The sequence below is a fragment of the Bombina bombina genome, chromosome 4 (genome assembly GCF_027579735.1).
Source record: "Bombina bombina isolate aBomBom1 chromosome 4, aBomBom1.pri, whole genome shotgun sequence".
Classification (NCBI taxonomy): domain Eukaryota; kingdom Metazoa; phylum Chordata; class Amphibia; order Anura; family Bombinatoridae; genus Bombina; species Bombina bombina.
In genome coordinates this window covers 613388531-613410964 of record NC_069502.1, presented here as the reverse complement: position 1 = coordinate 613410964, position 22434 = coordinate 613388531, and the positions used below count along the sequence as shown (strand labels likewise).

Here is a 22434-nt window from a genome sequence, read left to right as displayed (position 1 = left end):
TAGAGGCATTTTGTAATATGCTTGTGTAATTCTCTTGTGTATTTGCTGAGCATATGGCGGTAGTAAGTATGTATTGCCTCACACCTGATATAAAGTCTATTTATTTATTTCAACTCATGTGTTTTCATATTATATGGAATATCACGATTCTCCCTTATTGGTAACATGGGTGATTGTGGAGTAGAGATATAACTACTAGTTCTAATAATCTTGTCCCATTCCCTGCAAAAACTTCTCCAACAATAGGTAGGCTGCTTTCTCTCTGGATGTCTAGTAGGAATCCAGACCAATGTACCCCCATTTTCCATCTCTAGAATGTAAACGTCCAGCTGGACCCATGCCTTGTGGACAGAATTGTGGCTCCATTCTACAAGCTTTTGCAACAAAATTGCTCGTCAAAAGACACAAATACAAAGTTTTCCCAGGACTTCCTTATCACTAGGAAGATAAAGTGTGCTTTTTCCCACTCTAGGTCTAATTCACTTCCAAATTTAGTCCTCTAATAATTTCTGCATTTGAACTATATAACCTCTAGGAAGCATTACTGGCATGGTATGAAGACGGTAAAGAATTTGGGGGATGATATTCAGTTTCACAACCCCTATCTATGCTGCCTAACCATGATACTGTTTTATTTCTTCAAGATGATAAATTACATATTTTATTCTTTACACAAGTGTAATTATAGGGGATAAAATCTTGTAAGTTTTGGGGCAAGATAAATTCCAAAATATCTCAATTTTTCTTGACTATTGTTATAGGACTGCTAGTTCTATATATATATATAAGAGAGAGGTGCATTCATATTTAATAACTCTCAGCCAGATTACGAGTTTTGCGATATGGCTGGCTCTCTAATTACTTGTACGTTATTTTAACCTCTCACCTTTCATAGCGCTGCTATTACAGGTTTGCAAAAAAACGGCTTGTGCGGGCGATATGGTTGCGTTGAGCTCTAGATTTCGTGCATGGTCGGTTGGGGTTGGAGGGTGAACGAGGGCTGTGGGCCACCAGGAGTCGTCCCATGCGGATATATTGGGTCAGAGGAGGACGACTTCGTTTTTTTTTCTGTGTTCACTTTGAACCGGTTGTCCTTCATCCCTGCTGCCAGGCCTTTGTAGACATTCTTTTTGGCGGTGGTGCAATCTCGGGTGAGTGAGATGATTAACTGGGTGTCATCGGCATAGGAGACTATGTTGAGGTCATGGCGTCTGACGATGGCAGCAAGAGGGGCCATGTAGATGTTGAAGAGGGTGGGGCTCAGCTAAGAGCCTTGCGGTACACCGCAGTTGACTGGTGTGGGTTCGGAGGAGAAAGGAGGGAGTCTGACTTTCTGGGTCCTGCCCGTGAGGAAGGAGGTGATCCATTCCAGGGCTTTGCTGTGGATGCCGGATTTATGTAGGTGGGTGCGGAGGGTGTTGTGGTCGACAGTGTCAAAAGCTGCTGAGAGGTCTAGGAGGATGAGGGCAGCGGATTCTCCTCGGTCGAGCATGGCGTGGATGTCGTCTGTGGCGGCGAGGAGAGTGGTCTCGGTGCTGTGGTTGCTTCTGAAACCGGATTGGGAGTGGTCCAGGGTGTGGTTGGCCTCAATTTGTTCAATAAGTTGCAAGTTGATGGACTTCTCTATGACTTTGGCCGGGAAGGAGAGTAGAGAGATGGGGCGGTAGTTATTCGGGTCCGTGGGGTCTGCCAACGCTTTCTGCAGCAGGGGTTTCAGTTCCGTGGGCTTCCAGAAATCCGTGAAGGTGCCGGTTTTGATGGTGCAGTTGATAGTACGGCGGAGTTCAGGGGCAATGGTGTTGCTTGCTTTGCTGAATATGTGATGGGGGCATGGGTCCGAGGATGCGCCGGAGTGGAGATGGATTTCATGATTCTGAGGGTGTCATCTGTGGTGACGGGGCTCCAGATAGTCCGTGTGTGGTGAGGGGGGCGAATTTGGGAGGGGTGTCGTTGGGTGTAGGGGAGTGGATGGTGGAGGTTGAGTTATGAGGCGTGAACATGTCGTAGATGTCGAGGATCTTGCGGTGGAAGTGTGCAGCAAGGGTATTGTAGAGGTCCTGGGAGGGTGGAATGTTGGTGGTGTTGTTGTTGGCTTTAGAGAATTCCTTGATGACGGAGAACAACTCATTGCTGTTTTGTGCATTAGAGTTGATTCTGTCTTGGATGGCTATTTTTTTGGTGGTTTTTATGAGGTGGTGGTGGGTGGTGATTGCTTCCTTAAAGGTAGCTTTATCCAGAAGGGTCTTGCTGGATCTCCAGGTTCTTTCCAGTCATCTGCAGTGGCGTTTGGAGTCCTGTAGGGTCGGGGTGAACCAGCAGACTTTGTTGGTGGTTTGGCAGCCAGATGTTTTTTTGAGGGGGACGAGGGTGTTGGAGCAGCCTGTAATCCAGCGGTGGAGGTTGCGGGCGAAGGAGTTGGCGTCTGTGGAGGTAGGTGGGTGGGTGGTGGGTTTGTTGAAGGAGAAGTGTATACATTGTAGTTAGCTTAGGTTTTATTTTTATTTCACAGATAGGTTTGTATTTATTTTAACTAGGTAGACTAGTTAATAAATAGTTATTAACTATTTACTAGCTACCTAGTTAAAATAAATACAAAGTTAACTGTAAAATAAAACCTAACCTGAGTTACACTAACACCTAACATTACAATAAAATTAAATAAATTAAATTAACAAAATACAATTATCTAAATTACAAAAAAATAAACACTAAATAAAAAAAGAAATTACCAAAAATAAAAACGAATTACTACTAATCTAATAGCCCCCCCCAAAATAAAAAATAAAAACTAGCCTACACTAAACTGCCTATGGCCCTTAAAAGGGCCTTTTGCAGGACATTGCCCCAAAGAAATCAGCTCTTTTACCTGTAAAAAAAAATAATACAAACAACCCCACCCACACAACCAAACCCCCCAAATAAAAACCTAAATAAACCTAAGCTCCCCATTGCCCTGAAAAAGGCATTTGTATGGGCATTGCCCTTAAAAGGGAATTTAGCTATTTTACATTGCCCAAACCCTAAGCTAAAAATAAAACCCACCCAATAAACCCTTAAAAAAACCTTACACTAACCCCCAACAATCGACTTACAGTTTTTGAAGACCGGACATCCATCCTCATCCATGCAGCAGAAGTCCTCATCCAAGCCGGCAGAAGTCTTCATCCAAGCCGGCAGAAGTCTTCATCCAAGCCGGCAGAAGTCTTCATCCAAGCCGGCAGAAGTCTTCATCCAAGCCGGCCCAAGTCTTCATCCAAGCCGGCCCAAGTCTTCATCCAAGCCGGCCCAAGTCTTCATCCAAGCGGGCAGAAGTCTTCATCCAAGCGGGCAGAAGTCTTCATCCAAGCGGGCAGAAGTCTTCATCCAAGCGGGCAGAAGTCTTCATCCAAGCGGGCAGAAGTCTTCATCCAAGCAGGCAGAAGTCTTCATCCAGACGGCATCTTTTATCTTCATCCATCCGGCGCGGAGTGGGTCCATCTTCAAGACATCCGGTGCGGAGCATCCTCTTCTTACGATGTTTGCTGAAGAATGAAGTTTCCCTTAAAATGACGTCATCCAAGATGGCATCCCTTACATTCCGATTGGCTGATAGAATTCTATCAGCCAATAGGAATTAAGGGGGAAAAATCCTATTGGCTGTTGCAATCAGCCAATAGGATTGAGCTTTCATTCTATTGGTCCTTCCAATCAGCCAATAGAATGCGAGCTCAATCCTATTGGCTGATTGGATCAGCCATTAGGATGAAAGCTCAATCCTATTGGCTGATTGCAACAGCCAATAGGATTTCCCCCCCTTAATTCCTATTCGCTGATATAATTCTATCAGCCAATCTGAATGTAAGGGATGCCATCTTGGATGACGTCATTTAAAGGGAAACTTCATTCTTCAGCGAACATCATAATTTGATAATAGACGTAAAAAAAATGCATGCTCTATCTGATTCATGAACATTTAATTTTGACTTCAGTTTATGTCCCTTTAAGATAGTAGTCTATGGGGCTGAATTATCAAGCGGCGGACATGATTTGCTGTGGCGACATTGCTAAATGCCGACAGCGTACACTGTCGACATTTAACATTGCACAAGCATTTCTGGTGAAATGCTTGTGCAATGCCGCCCCCTGCACATTTTCAGCCAATCTGCTAAAAACAGAATTTATGCTTACCTGATAAATTACTTTCTCCAACATTGGTGTGTCCGGTCCACGGCGTCATCCTTACTTGTGGGAATATCTCTTCCCCAACAGGAAATGGCAAAGAGTCCCAGCAAAGCTGGCCATATAGTCCCTCCTAGGCTCCGCCCACCCCAGTCATTCGACCGACGGACAGGAGGAAAAAATAGGAGAAACCATAGGGTGTCGTGGTGACTGTAGTTAGAGAAAATAATTCATCGGGCCTGATTAAAAAACCAGGGCGGGCCGTGGACCGGACACACCGTTGGAGAAAGTAATTTATCAGGTAAGCATAAATTCTGTTTTCTCCAACATTGGTGTGTCCGGTCCACGGCGTCATCCTTACTTGTGGGAACCAATACCAAAGCTTTAGGACACGGATGAAGGGAGGGAGCAAATCAGGTTACCTAAACGGAAGGCACCACAGCTTGCAAAACCTTTCTCCCAAAAATAGCCTCCGAAGAAGCAAAAGTATCAAATTTGTAAAATTTGGCAAAAGTGTGCAGTGAAGACCAAGTCGCTGCCTTACATATCTGATCAACAGAAGACTCGTTCTTGAAGGCCCATGTGGAAGCTACAGCCCTAGTGGAGTGAGCTGTGATTCTTTCAGGAGGCTGCCGTCCGGCAGTCTCATAAGCCAATCGGATGATGCTTTTAAGCCAAAAGGAAAGAGAGGTAGAAGTTGCTTTTTGACCTCTCCTTTTACCAGAATAGACGACAAACAGAGAAGAAGTTTGTCTGAACTCTTTTGTAGCTTCTAAGTAGAATTTTAGAGCACGGACTACATCTAAATTGTGTAGCAAACGTTCCTTCTTTGAAACTGGATTCGGACACAAAGAAGGTACAACTATCTCCTGATTAATATTTTTGTTGGAAACAACCTTTGGTAGAAAACCAGGCTTAGTATGCAAAACAACCTTATCTGAATGGAACACCAGATAGGGTGGAGTACACTGTAGAGCAGATAACTCAGAAACTCTTCTAGCAGAAGAAATAGCAACCAAAAACAAAACTTTCCAAGATAACTTAATATCTATGGAATGTAAAGGTTCAAACGGAACCCCTTGAAGAACTGAAAGAACTAGATTTAAACTCCAGGGAGGAGTCAAAGGTCTGTAAACAGGCTTGATCCTAACCAAAGCCTGAACAAATGCTTGAACATCTGGCACAACTGCCAGTCGTTTGTGTAGTAGGACAGATAAAGCAGAAATCTGTCCCTTTAGAGAACTCGCAGATAATCCTTTATCCAAACCTTCTTGTAGAAAGGAAAGAATCCTAGGAATCTTTATCTTATTCCATGGGAATCCCTTGGATTCACACCAGCAGATATATCTTTTCCATATTTTATGGTAAATCTTTCTAGTTACCGGTTTTCTGGCTTGAACCAGAGTATCTATCACGGAATCTGAAAACCCACGCTTTGATAGAATCAAGCGTTCAATCTCCAAGCCGTCAGCTGGAGGGAGACCAGATTTGGATGTTCGAATGGACCCTGAACAAGAAGGTCCTGTCTCAAAGGTAGCTTCCATGGTGGAACCGATGACATATTCACCAGGTCTGCTTACCAAGTCCTGCGTGGCCACGCAGGAGCTATCAAGATCACCGAGGCCCTCTCCTGTTTGATCCTGGCTACCAGCCTGGGAATGAGAGGAAACGGTGGAAACACATAAGCTAGGTTGAAGGTCCAAGGCGCTACTAGTGCATCCACTAGAGTCGCCTTGGGATCCCTGGATCTGGACCCGTAGCAAGGAACCTTGAAGTTCTGACGAGACGCCATCAGATCCATATCTGGAATGCCCCATAGTTGCGTCAACTGGGCAAAGATCTCTGGATGGAGTTCCCACTCCCCCGGATGGAATGTCTGACGACTTAAATAATCCGCTTCCCAGTTTTCCACACCTGGAATGTGGATCGCAGATAGGTGGCAGGAGTGATTCTCCGCCCATTGTATTATTTTGGTCACTTCTTTCATCGCCAGGGAACTCCTTGTTCCCCCCTGATGATTGAGATACTCAACAGTCGTCATGTTGTCTGATTGGAATCTTATGAACCTGGCCTTTGCTAGCTGAGGCCAAGCCCTGAGAGCATTGAATATCGCTCTTAGTTCCAGAATGTTTATCAGGAGAAGAGACTCTTCCCGAGACCACAGTCCCTGAGCCTTCAGGGATTCCCAGACCGCGCCCCAGCCCACTAGGCTGGCGTCGCTCGTGACGATGACCCACTCTGGACTGCGGAAGCTCATTCCCTGGGATAGGTGATCCTGGGTTAGCCACCAACGGAGTGAGTCTCTGGTCTTCTGATCTACTTGAATTACTGGAGACAAGTCTGTATAGTCCCCATTCCACTGTTTCAGCATGCACAGTTGTAATGGTCTTAGATGAATTTGCGCAAAAGGAACTATGTCCATTGCTGCAACCATCAATCCTACTACTTCCATGCACTGAGCTACGGAAGGACGAGGAATAGAATGAAGAACTTGACAAGCGTTTAGAAGTTTTGACCTTCTGACTTCTGTCAAGAAAATCCTCATTTCTAAGGAATCTATTATTGTTCCCAAGAAGGGAACTCTTGTCGACGGAGGCAGGGAACTTTTTTCTATGTTCACCTTCCATCCGTGAGATCTGAGAAAGGCCAGAACGATGTCTGAGTGAGCCTTTGCCTTTGAAAGAGACGACGCTTGTACTAGAATGTCGTCCAAGTACGGTACTACTGCAATGCCCCTTGGTCTTAGAACCGCTAGAAGGGATCCGAGTACCTTTGTGAAAATCCTTGGAGCAGTGGCTAACCCGAATGGGAGGGCCACAAACTGGTAATGTTTGTCCAGAAAGGCGAACCTTAGGAACTGATGATGTTCTTTGTGGATAGGGATATGTAGATACGCATCCTTTAGATCCACGGTAGTCATAAATTGACCTTCCTGAATTGTGGGTAGAATCGTTCGAATGGTTTCCATCTTGAACGATGGTACTCTGAGAAATTTGTTTAGGATCTTTAAATCCAGGATTGGTCAGAAAGTTCCCTCTTTTTTGGGAACTACAAACAGATTTGAGTAAAATCCCATTCCTTGTTCCGCCGTTGGAACTGGGTGTATTACTCCCATCTTTAACAGGTCTTCTACACAATGTAAGAATGCCTGTCTCTTTATTTGGTTTGAGGATAAGTGAGACATGTGGAACCTTCCCCTTGGGGGTAGTTCCTTGAATTCCAGAAGATAACCCTGAGAAACTATTTCTAGCGTCCAGGGATCCTGAACATCTCTTGCCCAAGCCTGAGCAAAGAGAGAGAGAGTCTGCCCCCCACTAGATCCGGTCCCGGATCGGGGGCTACTCCTTCATGCTGTTTTGTTAGCAGCGGCAGGCTTCTTGGCCTGCTTACCCTTGTTCCAGCCTTGCATCGGTTTCCAGGCTGGTTTGGTCTGTGAGGTATTACCCTCTTGCTTAGTGGATGCAGAATTAGAGCCCGGTCCGTTCCTGAAATTACAAAAGGAACGAAAATTAGACTTATTCTTGGCTTTGAAAGGCCTATCTTGTGGGAGGGCGTGGCCCTTTCCCCCCAGTGATGTCTGAGATAATCTCTTTCAATTCTGGCCCAAAGAGAGTTTTACCCTTGAAGGGGATATTAAGCAATTTTGTCTTGGATGATACATCCGCTGACCAGGACTTTAGCCAAAGCGCTCTGCGCGCCACAATTGCAAACCCTGAATTTTTCGCCGCTAATCTAGCTATTTGCAAAGCGGCATCTAAAATAAAAGAGTTAGCCAACTTAAGTGCGTGAACTCTGTCCATAACCTCCCCATATGGAGTCTCTCTACTGAGCGACTTTTCTAGTTCCTCGAACCAGAACCACGCTGCTGTAGTGACAGGAACAATGCACGAAATGGGTTGAAGAAGGTAACCTTGCTGTATAAAAATCTTTTTAAGCAAACCCTCCAATTTTTTATCCATAGGATCTTTGAAAGCACAATTATCCTCGATAGGAATAGTAGTGCGCTTGTTTAGAGTAGAAACTGCCCCCTCGACCTTAGGGACTGTCTGCCATAAGTCCTTTCTGGGGTCGACCATAGGAAATAATTTCTTAAATATAGGAGGGGGAACAAAAGGTATGCCGGGCTTCTCCCATTCCTTATTCACTATGTCCGCCACCCGCTTGGGTATAGGAAAAGCGTCGGGGTGCACCGGAACCTCTAGGAACTTGTCCATCTTGCATAATTTTTCTGGAATGACCAGGTTGTCACAATCATCCAGAGTAGATAACACCTCCTTAAGCAGTGTGCGGAGATGTTCTAATTTAAATTTAAATGTCATCAGGTTCAGCCTGTTGGGAAATTTTTCCTGAATCTGAAATTTCCCCATCTGACAAAACCTCCCTCATGGCCCCTTCAGATTGGTGTGAGGGTATGACAGAACAATTATCATCAGCGCCCTCCTGCTCTTCAGTGTTTAAAACAGAGCAATCGCGCTTTCTCTGATATGCAGGCATTTTGGATAAAATATTTGCTATGGAGTTATCCATTACAGCCGTCAATTGTTGCATGGTAATAAGCATTGGCGCGCTAGAAGTACTAGGGGCCTCCTGCGTGGGCAAAACTGGTGTAGACACAGAAGGAGATGATGTAGAACCATGTCTACTCCCTTCATCTGATGAATCATCTTGGGCAACTTCATTATCTGTGACAGTACTGTCCTTACTTTGTTTGGACACTTTGGCACAATTATCACATAATTTAGAAGGGGGAGACACATTGACTTTCATACATATAGAACATAGCTTATCTGAAGGCACAGACATGTTAAACAGGCTTAAACTTGTCAGTAAAACACAAAAACCGTTTTAAAACAAAACCGTTACTGTCTCTTTAAATTTTAAACAGGGCACACTTTATTACTGAATATATGAAAAAATATGAAGGAATTGTTCAAAATTTCACCACAGTGTCTTAAAGCATTAAAAGTATTGCACACCAATTTTCAGAGCTTTAACCCTTAAAATAACAAAACCGGAGTCGTTACAGTTTTAACCCCTCTACAGTCCCAGCTACAGCCTTTGCTGCGACTCTACCAAGCCCAGAGGGGAATACGATACCAAATGACGCCTTCTAGGAACTTTTCCAACTATTTTCAGGTCCTCACACATGCATCTGCATGTCTTGCTCTCAAAAACAACTGCGCAGTAATGGCGCGAAAATGAGGCTCAGCCTACAACTGGGAAGGCCCTTCCTGACTGGAAAAGGTGTCTAACATAGTGCCTGATGTTAAAAAACGTTCCCCAAGTTTATAAATGTGAAATACCAGCATAAACATGTATAAAATGCCCAAATAAAGCAATCGATTTTGCCCATAAAAGTGTCTACCAGTTTTATAGCCCATATTAAGCCCTTTATTCTGCTTGAGACTAAGAAAATGGCTTACCGGTCCCCATGAGGGGAAATGACAGCCTTCCAGCATTACACAGTCTTGTTAGAAATATGGCTAGTCATACCTTAAGCAGAAAAGTCTGCTAACTGTTTCCCCCAACTGAAGTTACTTCATCTCAACAGTCCTATGTGGAAACAGCAAAGGATTTTAGTTACTGTCTGCTAAAATTATCTTCCTCTCACAAACAGAATTCTTCATCTCTTTCTGTTTCAGAGTAAATAGTACATACCAGCACTATTTTAAAATAACAAACTCTTGATAGTAGAATAAAAAACTACAACTAAACACCACATACTCTTAACCATCTCCGTGGTGATGTTGCCTGTGCAACGGCAAAGAGAATGACTGGGGTGGGCGGAGCCTAGGAGGGACTATATGGCCAGCTTTGCTGGGACTCTTTGCCATTTTCTGTTGGGGAAGAGATATTCCCACAAGTAAGGATGAAGCCGTGGACCGGACACACCAATGTTGGAGAAAGGGGGTGCCAATCATCCCGATCATATCTGATCGGGATGATTGCTGTCCGCCACCTCAGAGGTGGTGAATGAGTTAAGGAGCAGCGGTCTTATGACTGCTGCTTCTTAACTTAAGTTTCTGGCAAGCCGGAAACTTTGGAGTTAGATTGCAGCATCTGATGTTTATTAAATCTTCCCCTATGTGTCCATGTTGCAGATACTGGTGTTGATCACAATCTATGGTTTTGATAATTATCTGCTTGGTAATAAATGTGTGATAGAGCTTGTAAAACTAAGAGAATATCTGACTACTGTTAGTATTTTATAAAGAGTAGCAATCTTAAGCAAATACCCTATAGTAATTATAAGAGGGCAACATGCTATTTCCCAACACTTTCAACAAAATGGATTATGAAAACGTAGTATAAACTATCAATTGATTTATTATTTAGGTGGAACACAATGATTTAAAAAGGTTTACACATTTCATTAATTAGAGCACTGGTTTACCTGTCATTTTTCTATTAAACAGTGTTGTACAGAAATATAGACTTACTTTTCCTTGCCACAATGAAATCACAGACATCTTGATAGTGGGAGAGATTGCCAAAGACTCGTGTGGTTTCAAGAATAGCGTCCATGTTATTGCACAGCAGCAGTTTTAAAAGCACTGTTGAGCACACAAACATTTTTTTTTAATAGTAGCAAGCATCAGAAGACCACACAAAAACTATTATCTTTGTGACAGGCACAATACATTCCATTTTAACTTAAGTAATGAGTATATTTCCTATCATATGGTTGCTTTATTGCTATTAAACTAAGTAAATTAGTTTTCAGAGGCACACATTTTTATATGGATTATAGCTGATCAGTCATTAAGACAATAAATCTACTCAAGCAAGTTATTTTATGATTTATTAATAACCTGACATGCCTAGGACGTCTTATAAAACCCCTGCTTATAAGCCGTTATTCATGGTAACCAATAGGTATAATGCAGAGATGTACTTTGAGACTCCAATGGCACTTGATATAATCATCTAATAGTAGGGAATGATTATGGCAGTATATCATAAGTAAAGCAATGTGAAGTTAAACAAGTTCAAACTTACTATTTATTAAGTATATTCAAGAGATAGAAAGGTCAAAAATGAAATGTACATGGGTGCATTTCTATTTAAAATAGAAGCAGTTTTCCAATATACTTCCATTAGCAAAAAGTCTTCTAGTACAAGTTATTACTGTTTTTCTGCAGCATATGCACATATCCCGTGAGGTCCCATGCATCACCATACAAACACTTTGCTTGCTCAGAGAGTTGGCTGTGGTGTGCATTGCGTCTGACGATGTAATTTATGTAATGGAATCTACTGCTGACCCTCCGAGAAGCTGTGGTGTTTGAATACTGGTGCACGGCCCTCACAGGATATGTGCGTATGCTGCAGAAAAACAGTAATAACATTTATTAAAAGTATTTTTGATAAAGGAAGTATATTGCAAAAAGGCTTATATTTCAAATTTAAAGGCACCCATGCACATTTCATTTTTGGCCTTTCTATCTCTTCAAAAAGTAAACAGCAGTAGCAACATGTAAATTGTCCGGTACATTACCACTAATGGACCAGTAATGTACTGGACTATTGGGAGGTTGCTATTGCTATTTACATTTTAATGGACTTAATAAATAGTACGTTTTAATTTAACTTAACATTGCTTTACTTACTCATTCCTTGCTATTGGGAGATTACTGGTGCCGTGGGAGTCAAAGTATTTCATTGCATTATATTGTCTTTATGATGCAACTTCAGCTTTATGGAATGAGTGGTTTGGGACACTGAGACACTTAGTGCCAGATTACGAGTGGTGCGCTAACAGTTTCGCATAAGCGATAAAGGGGTTATCATGTCTGTGTGCGAGCGTTGGGTGCAGCTCTCGTATTGAAAGTAAACACGTTTGCTTGAGCACAATTGAAGTTAACGCTCGTCAGCATCCTCAGAGCTCTGGTTAACTGTCTTGCAAAACAGAAAAGTGTCACAAAACACATCAAAAATATGTTACAACGTACAGTTAAACTCATAATAACACCATCTAATAAAAATTATAAAAAGTTATAAGGGTTCAAAGATCTAAGATCTCAAAGGGCTATAACATAGAGATACATACATATACATGTCTAAATATGTATATATATTTGTATTTGCAGACATATATATGTATATATATATATATATATATACACACATATAAACACAAATACATATGAACACATATATAGACAAATATATAAGTGCATTGGAGCCCTTTGCAGTCAAGTAGATGGAAACATATAACATCATATTAATGCAATATTCATATTTAATAAAGTTATACTGTATATTTACTGTAAATATTTCACATTCCAATGTTATTCACATAGTGGAATATGTTCTATGTATTTTTAAATAGATATTCCTATAGATATCTGTATATATCGATACCTATACATAATTATATATATATATATATATATATATATATATATAGTCATATAATAAGATAGCACTGACTGGATTTGTGAGTAAAACTTAGCTTTTATTGTAGAGTATCAAAAATAAAACGGTCGGGGGGCGGAGCTAACCGCCAAAGGGACAAGACGCATGATATGATAGCTCCCGACTTTATCATTGAATGTGGGGGACTAATTTAGGCTTAATGCCTCCTAAATGACAGAAACTATACTTTATCCCCTGTCATAGAGCCTGCTGATCAGTTTGGAGTAGGTGCTTGATGTGCTTTGCTGTATGCGGTCAGAATTGCTAACTGAGGCCTAACTGGAAGCTGCGATGATCATGGAGGAACACCACATGACTGTATGGGCCCTCTTTGACTACTACGATAACAAGCTAATGAGCCGACTAGACAGGCTTATTCAACTCAGCCAACCTCTAGGTGTGAGGCGGGATGCCGTTAGCCTTACTGAAGAAGAGACCCTAATAGCAAAGAGTGAAGCTGTTGCCCCGGGAACTTCTGCCTGTCATTTCTTATTGGAAACGGCCGCCCACCTAGACGCTCCCCTAGCTCCCGCCTGCAGCGATCACCTATTATATACCTCTGACCGAGGAGACCCGATCGATACTCAGGAGCAGAGGGGAGTTCCTGCCTGTCAGCAAGGTGCGGAAATCGCGGGAGGCATTGACGGTGAGGCTCTCAGAGAGCTGAGCGATGGGCCCGTGAGTATGTGTGGCCAGAAACTTGCTACTCCGACGTCGTATGGTTCTGACAGGAGGCCCCTTGTCCCCCACTATCCCGATGCTCCGTTGAACATTTGTCCCTTTACACTAACTTACGTGCAAGTTCCCCACGATCTTTGGAGTCATTGTGGGGCTATGTATCAGCAGAACTGTACTTGCAGGAAAACTGGCGTGGGCTGAGCTTACATGTCATCTCTGAGACTTCGCACAGATGCCCTAGCGATAAAAATATACCCTTGCTTAACATATGCAGTGACTCTTAATGCTCCTCTCTCCTACTTTATGATGGCAACATTGCCTGAGACTATACTAGGGAGATCTTTTGTGTAATTTAAAGATAAGATAGATGTCCATATAATACACACCTCAGTGACATTCTGTGCTGCAAATATGTTCTTTTACTGAGGTTTCTGCTGCTTGGTTCCAATGCATAACAGACTAGTTAACTAAACTAGTTAATCCTGTTAGCCCCCTCCTGAGAGTGTGTGATGCTGGGGAAGAGAGTGGTTCCATCAAAATAATACTTGGGTAACATGGCCTGTACAAAGAATGGGACTCCATTACCAGTCTTAGATCTGCCCCCCCTCTCTCCCCCTCTCCCCCCCTTCCCTCTCCCCGTCCCCTCTCCCCCCCACCCCTCTTCCCCCCCTTCCCTCTCCTCCTTCCCTCTCCTCCTTCCCCCATCCCTCTCTTCCTTCCCCCCATCCCTCTCTCCCCTCTATCTCTCTCCCCTTTCCCCCCTTCCCCCCATCTCTTCCCCCTCTCCCCCCCTTTTTTTTCCCTCCTCCCCCCTCTTCCTCCCCCCTCCTCCTCCCCTCCTCCTCCCCTCCTCTCCCCCCCTTCTCTCTCTCCCTTCCCCCCTCTCCCCCTTCCCCCCTTCTTTACTCCCCTCTCTTCCCCCTTCTCCCCCCTTCTTTACCCCCCCCTTTTTTTCTTTTTTTTTTTCTTTCTTTTTTTCTTAACCCCTTCCCCTTCCTCTACCCCTTCCATCTCCCTTCCTCCCCCCCCCCCCCTACCAATTGTGTAGTAAAGGGATAACTAGCTTATCCTCTATGCTCCCTTTTGGCAGAGTTGTGCAGTCTCTGCCCTGTTCGTAGAGTCATTGCCAGAGTTTGTACCTATATAAGTGTAAAAATTGGCTCTTCGGATGTTAAGCTTTATTATGAATGTCATTCTGTGTTTAATGTTTATTGACTGCTTATTACTACAGGTTTCGTATAACTGTTAGCTCACTTATATTTCCAACATATAGGTTAGAACTATTGGTGGGTTGTCTAAGGTTCAGAAATTCTGGAGCGTCCAACATATATGTTTCTCAGGTAATTTGTAAGGTGAGGTCTTGGGGTGCACTGATGCAGCTGTTATAGAGGTGCTTTACTGAAAGTTAACAGAGGTATAGGTAACTTTGAATGGCAAATTTAGTATATATGGCTAACCGTGGGGGGACCACCTATTTCTTTGCTGGCATGATATAGCCAGGCTTGTTAAGATTATTAGCCTCCGACTAGACTTATTTAGCAATTTTCCACTACCTACCCGCTATGGTGCTATAATTATTTAATCACCCCCAAGTGACTGCAGAGTTCTGTAGCCCAGTTTACCTCATATTTTTTGCTAGATTGCAAACCTTCTTGAGACTTCAACCTTTAGTTTTTTTTTTCCTTAATCTTAATGTTCTTATACCACTTGTATGTCTGTGAGTTACTAATCTTTCTTATATATTAGTACTTAAACTTATATGTAGTGCAGTCCCTACAGTCTTATTTCTCTGACACAGTGATAGATATCGGTAATATTCAATGTTGTTTCATTTAATTTTATCATCTCCTTCAATTTTGCCCCTAAGTTCTTGGACCTTCCCGTGGTCCTAGTTGTCATAGGAAGGAGTATGTCAGTGTAGGCCCCGATTTGGCCTATACTATCCAAAAGCCCTCTGAGTAGTACATTTAATTTATAGAGGTCCAAAAGTGGCCCCAGCTATCTTTGAGGGAAAAGAGGGTGATTCTGAGTTTGCTCTTCAACTGTTGTGCATCTGTTTTATATCTCAACTTGGGAATACTCTGTGAATGTTCTGATAAGAGATTTTTCCCTACATTCGTTCTTATGTATTTGTTTATGTTCTTGATACTTATCTTGTCAGATGCTATGTGTCATGTGCCTGCTGAGGCAAACTGTTTTTTTTTTGTCCTGGAAATTGTACATTCCCTCAATAAAAAAAGATTTAAACAAAAAAAACAAAAAAAAAAAAATAAAACGGTCCCATGACGTTTCGGTGCCAACTAGCACCTTTATCAAATGGATCAATCAGTTCATCGGGCAGATGGCATAGCCTGACATCCACAATTTGCTCAAGAGCGGCCATCAATAGTGGCAAATCAGACCAACCTGTGGCTAGACCTTTTGTCCAGGGAAAACACAATGCCACTGACTTAAGGTTTATTATTATTGACCACATCCCCCCTCTCCCGAGAGGTGGTGATAGGGGTAGGTTGTTGCTGCAGAGGGAGAGCCAGTGGATCTATGAACTTGATACCTTGGCACCAAAGGGCCTTAATGCCCACTTGGACATGCAGTGCTTCCTGTGACCCTTGATGTATTTGTTTATGTGCTAACTGTATATAGATTAGAACAATCCGGTCCCATTTGTGTATATATAAATATATATACCTTCTATGGGGGTCTGTTAAGGTTTATGGATTTACCAGCCTTGATGTCATGATGATTAAAATATATATATGCAGATACAGCGTATGAGCTATATATTTAATTAACTTGATTTCGGTACCTCTTGTTACTATGTAGAAATATCTAGTTGCTCTCTGGATATTATCACGATACCAGACATTTGTATTAGGCTTTGGTAGTATTAAGATTTTTTACATATGGCTTCCTCCTTATGATTATATGCTCCAAATTAGCTCTAACTGGTTCGTAGGGTTTAATCTGCCTTGTGTGTGACAACTTAAGTTTAGATGTCACAATGGTTTCCTTAATAAATTAGAAAGTGTCACATGTTTATATCGTGATGTATTAGTAATGCATATAATAGCGTTTAGTTTGCTCCTTTGACTCGCTTGTGCTGGTAGACACTATTTGGTGTCCTGGCATATAATTGGTTACACAGTCCTATGATTATGGCTATTTACACTATATGATAAAATGGCTTTTTACTGCTTATAGTATACGTTTTTTTTAGGATCTGCTTGCTGTATCCTAGCAACTACTAAGTGTTTTGATGCATATGGGTCACAGGTGATATGTGCATTCTGCATTGACTATTGGGTCATTCTCTGCAGCAACTGACATGTGACACACCCCTATGAGATATTACACTGCAGTACATAATATTCCTTTGAGAGACAGAACCACCTACTTTAAAGTCATAAAGTGATATGAATATATTGGTCTACTGTGAGATTACTATGAAGATATTAATGTTGACAGCATTTAAGCTTGGAAAGATAATTGTACCGGTTTTAATTTTATTTTTAAGTTTGACATGGTGGCTTTTTGATCTTCCAGGGCCACCGTATGGACTCTTGCGCATGTGCAGTTGTGCATAGGGGATGCCACACGCTCTGAGAAGCACCAGGGGTCAGGTATTACACATAAATTGTCTGTTTTTTCACTTAAATGTAAGTCTGAGGACGGGGGCAATGCCGAAAACGTTCACATAAGTAAGGCTTTTTACTCATTATAATACGGAGAGTGCCTTTCTTCTAATTTATATATATATATATATATATATATATATATATACACATACACATATATATATATATATATATATATATATATATATATACACACACACATATATATATATATATATATACACACATACATATATACACACATACATCCATATACTCAAAACACAGAAGGGGACTGCACTCTCATACCGGACTGGGTACACATCCATGACCCTGCAACATGCTCAGCCCTGGGTGCTCACTGGCACTCACAGGAAGCTGTGCTGTCCCCAGAGTCACAGGCAATTTAACCCCAGACAGGTCTGGGTGCAAGAACCATAGGGAAAATTACAAAACAAATAATTACAACACAGAGAGAAAGTCCAGCACTCACTTACAAGCACTCACCTAAGATTAAAAGCAAAAATGGAAGGGTTAGTTACTGCATTTGGCCAAATGGGACAAGCCCAGGTACCACGACAAGGTCCCTTCCAAAAACCTGGGACCCTAAAACAGCCACACAATATTGTATATATATATATATAGGTATAAATATAAATTTGTGCAAAATACCATCAGATATATGTAGAAATATGTATTTTTTAATAAATAGAACATATTCTGCCATGTGAAGAACATTGGAATATTAATATTTTCATGTCGGGTTAGTGCACTTGAGAATATGTGGGTTTGCACAAGAGTAGGATGTTAGGTTTCCCCCCCCACTTTTTTGCTCCATTGACTTCTATCTGCAAATACATTAATATGTGCAAAATATTCGAAGTTCAGCTTTTTGCAAGCATTATGTTAGTGTGCAAGTAAAAACATTTTACTTTCAACTTTTAATACGAGCGCTACCTGACGTGAGCAAAACGCTTACTTCTAGCGGAGTTAGCATGCGAGCAGGAGCGTTAAATACAGCTCCACTTGTGATCTTGCCCTTACTTGGTTACCATTGCTGAATATAAATAGCAATTTTGCAAATTATAAGTGTAGGCTGAATGCACACACATGTGGCCATATTAACATGGTAGGGTGCTGGGAATTTGTTTCACAATATGGAATATTTTTTAAATGACTGTAGCAGTCAATATAAAAATGTCATACAAGCATTGTAATATTAGACCATGAAGGATGGTTCTCATTAAGAAAAATAACCTTATGCAAAATAAATCACTTTTCATATCCTTCTGATTATCATTAATCATTTATTCTATACCCTAAAGCTAATGCAATAAGTATACTTGGGGCATAACGTTTGTACTGTATAAGTACTTTTGACTTTAGAATATGCATTATAAACGCTGGTGACAGAAGTGGAAAGTTAATACTCACAGTGTATGTAAGTGGAACAAAAGTGCATGCACGGTGCTCATTATTTTCCCAGAATGCCTTTCTGCTGGAAAACTTTTATTTTTTAATAATTCACATATTGCACATTTTCACATCATCTTACCTTTAATTTGTTTACGACATGTTCTTATTGGGGGGTTTTTGTTCCTTAAAATTTTTACAGGTGTTATTTTGCTTTTGTTAGAAAATACACACGATAGTTAGACTATGCTTTTTTCTATAATAATAGTGCAGTATAAGAGAGGAGTTTAAATTGCTAGAAAAAAGTGCATTCAAGGTGTTAGCCTAACCATACTGAAATAGATGACAAATTGTATTAAAAATAGGACAATCTAATACAAACAATGAATATAAAATAAAATGGACAAGGAAACAAACATACGCTGTGAAATCTGCAGCCTCCTGTCTATAATAATGGAAGGGCAATCTTGATAGTAGGATAGGTTATTAATAGCTGCAACAGTATTTATCAACAACTCTTCGCATTTCTCAACTGATTTGTAATCTGAATAAAAGAAAGAAAATATAATCAGTTGCAATCTGCTTCTGTTAAAACAAGAAAAAAAATAAGGCGTATATTCTTAGCACTAATGATTTGAAAACTGACTTGAACATGAAAGTCAGGCAGCTGCTACCTTAAAATGGCAGTAAATACTTTAAGGTTGTAATATAAAATAATTAATTATGAATATTAATAAAAAAAGACTAGCTGTGTCTACACCAGTCAGTGACAAATCTGTATAGGTTCTCTTAAACAAGACAAGTGGTGAGTAGAGTTGGATTGTTTAAAAAAAACATTGCTGCAAACAAGGTGTAAATATATTCTAAGAAAATCTCTCACATAGTATGCAAACTTATTGTAAGACTGCAGAAAATTATGTCAATATACAATGTGTTTACGGTCTCTTTAAATTTACTGTACTCTGTAATATCATACACAAATAAAAAAATCTTAAACACAATACAAATGTCATCATCCAATACCTAACAGAAAATAAAGTTCCCCTGAGATGTTGCCATCTTGCATTTTTTTTAACACAAGAGAGAACAGAATGTGCCGGAAATATCTCACCTAATGAAGTTGACTTTAGTTTAAAGTAAATAAAAGATATGATATAGTTTCAGATCAGATCAGATAACTGATGGTAGCCAAGACACAGTATAAGCCAGGACTGTCCAACCTAAGGAATAAGGGCCACAATACATAGTGATCTTTATTAAACCCACTTCTCCCTATCTACAGATCTAGTGTATATGTTTTTGGTTCTAAGAATATACAGTATATGGATTAAATCATTTGTGGAATTTGTTGTTATTGTTCATTTAAAACGAGTACATCCAAAAAACATAAATTATGCTTACCTGATAATTTAATTTCCCTCTGTATGAGGAGAGTCATCATTCCTTACTGTTGGGAAATACTGAACCTGGCCACCAGGAGGAGGCAAAGACATCCCAGCTAAAGGCTTAAATACTCCCCCTACTTCCCTCATATCCCAGTCATTCTGTCAAGGGAACAAGGAACACTAGGAGAAATATCAGGGTACAAATGGTGTCGGAAGAGAAAAACTAATTTTGGTTCGCCCATCGGAGTACGGGCGGGGGCCGTCGACTCTCCACATACAGAAGGAAATAAAATTATCAGGTAAGCATAATTTATGTTTTCCTTCTTAATATGAGGAGAGTCCATGGCATAATTCCTTACTGTTGGAAAAACTATACCCAAGCTCTAGAGGACACTGAATGATAACGGGAGGGGTAAAGGAAATGCGGACCCTAATCTGAGGGCACCACAGCCTGTAGAACCTTTCTCCCAAAAGCTGCTCCAGGCAAAGCAACAATGTCAAATTTGTAGAATTTTGAAATATAATAGTATGTAAGGAGGACCAGGTAGCCGCCTTACAAATCTGATCCATAGAGGCCTCATTCTTAAAGGCCCAAGAGGAAGCCACTGCTCTAATGGAATGAGCCGTAATCCTTTGAGGAGGTCTAAGTCCCGCTGACTCTTAAGCTAACACTCCTCAACCAAAAAGATAAGGAAGTCGAAGAGGCCTTCAGACCCTAATGCTTCCCAGAGTAGATAACAAACAAGGAAGAAGTTTGCCTAAAATCCTTAGTAGCTTGAAGATAAAACTACAAAGCTCGAACCACATCCAGATTATAAAGTAAATGTTCCTTTGAAGAAGGAGGATTAGGACATAAGGAAGCAACCACACCTTAGGTAGAAAACCCGGGTACGTAGGACAACCTTATCAGTGTGGAACACCAGATAAGGAGGCTCACATTGAAAGGTAGCCACTTCAGAAACTCTGTGTGCCGACGCCATAGCCAATAGAAAAAGAACCTTCCAGGACAACAATTTAATGTCAACCAAATGCATAGGCTCACACAGAGCCCATTGTAAAAACTTAAGAACAAGATTCAAACTCCAAGGAGGAGCGTTAGATCTAAACACAGGTCTGATCTTAATCAGTGCCTTAATGAAAGATTGTACATCAGGGAGCTCTGCGAGTCTCTTGTGCAGCAAAACAGAAAGGGCTGAAATCTGTCCCCTCAGGGAACTGGCAGAAAGGCCCTTCTCTAGACTCTCCTGGAGAAAGGGAAGAATCCTGGTAGCCTTAACCTTATGCCAGGCTAAACCACGCTCTCCACACCAGAATAAGTAAGCTCTCCACATCTTACGATAGATGCGACGAGTAACAGGCTTACGAGCTTGAATGAGAGTGTCAATAACCCTCTCAGAGAAACCTCTCTTGGCTAAGACTAAGCATTCAATCTCCACGCAGTCAGCCTCAGAGAATCTAAATTTTGATGAACAAAAGGACCCTGTTCCAGCAGATCCCTGCGACAAGGTAACTTCCAAGGAGGAGATGAGGACATCCCCACCAGGTCCGCAAACCCCATCCTTCGCGGCCATGATGAAGCAATTAGTATCACTGATGCCTGCTCCTGCTTGATATGGGCCACTACATGAGGAAGAAGTGGTAACGGCGAAAAATGTAAATTAGATTGAACCTCCAAGTCACTGCTAATGCATTTATTAGCTCCACCTGAGGATCCCTGGACCGCAACCCATATCTGGGTAGCTTGGAATTGAGGCGGAACACCATGAGATCTATTTCTGGCGTCCCCCATTTGTTGCAAATCTCCGCAAACAACTCGGGATGGAGAGACCATTCCCCCGGATGAAAGGATTGTCTGCTGAGGAAATCCGCTTCCCAGTTGTCCGCACCGGAATGTAGATCCCTGACAGCGAGCAGTTGTGGGCCTCCGCCAACTCCAGAATGCGAGATACTTTCCCCATTGCTAGGGAGCTCCTCGTTCCCCCCTGATGGTTGATGTAAGCCACTGAGGTTATGTTGTCTGATTGAAATCTGATAAACTGGGACAAACCCAGAAGAGGAAAAGCATTAAGAGTATTGAAGATCGCTCAAAGTTTCAAAATGTTGATTGGGAGGAGGGATTCGTCTTGAGTCCACAGGCCCTGTGCCTTCCTGGCACCCCAAACAGCTCCCCATCCTGATAGACTTGCATCCCTAGTCACAATCTACCAGGATGGTCTCAAGAAGGATGTCCCTTGGGACAGGTGATCTGGACAGAGCCACCAGGAGAGCGATTCTCTCGACCGATTGTCCAGAGAAATTTGTTGAGACAGATCCGAATTATCTCCGTTCCACTGTCTTAGCATGCACAGCTGAAGTAGTCTGAGATAGAATCTGACAAAAGGAATGATGCCCATGCTGGACACCATGAGACCAATCACCTCCATACACCGAGCCACAGAGGGCCTTAAGGAGGTCTGGAAGGCAAGACAAGCTGAAGTTAGCTTGTAACGTCTCTGGTCTGTAAGGAATATCCTCATGGATATGGAGTCTATTATAGTACCCAGGAATTCCACCCTGGTACTGGGAATAGGAAAACTCTTTTTAAAGTTTATCTTCCACCCATGAGATCGAAGAAGAAACAGAAGAGATTTCGAATGGTCTTCTGCCAGACAACAGGATGGTGCTTGAACCAGAATATCGTCCAAGTATGGAGCTACTGCTATACCTCTGGATCTGGCCACTGCAAGCAGAGCCCCTAGAACCTTCGTAAAAACTCTTGGAGCAGTAGC

General features: G+C 41.7%; 1 protein-coding gene across 1 annotated transcript in view; it reads right to left on the bottom strand.

Moving 5' to 3' along the window:
- The window catches only part of ARMC2 (armadillo repeat containing 2), a 349446-nt gene that overhangs the window by 73387 nt on the left and 253625 nt on the right, over positions 1-22434 (bottom strand). Inside the window, exons 14-15 of the mRNA XM_053710618.1 lie at positions 18703-18825; positions 10599-10712 (exon numbers count right to left, since the gene is read on the bottom strand). Of these exons, the coding sequence (XP_053566593.1) occupies positions 10599-10712; positions 18703-18825 (237 nt within the window). The remainder of the gene's footprint in view (positions 1-10598; positions 10713-18702; positions 18826-22434) is intronic.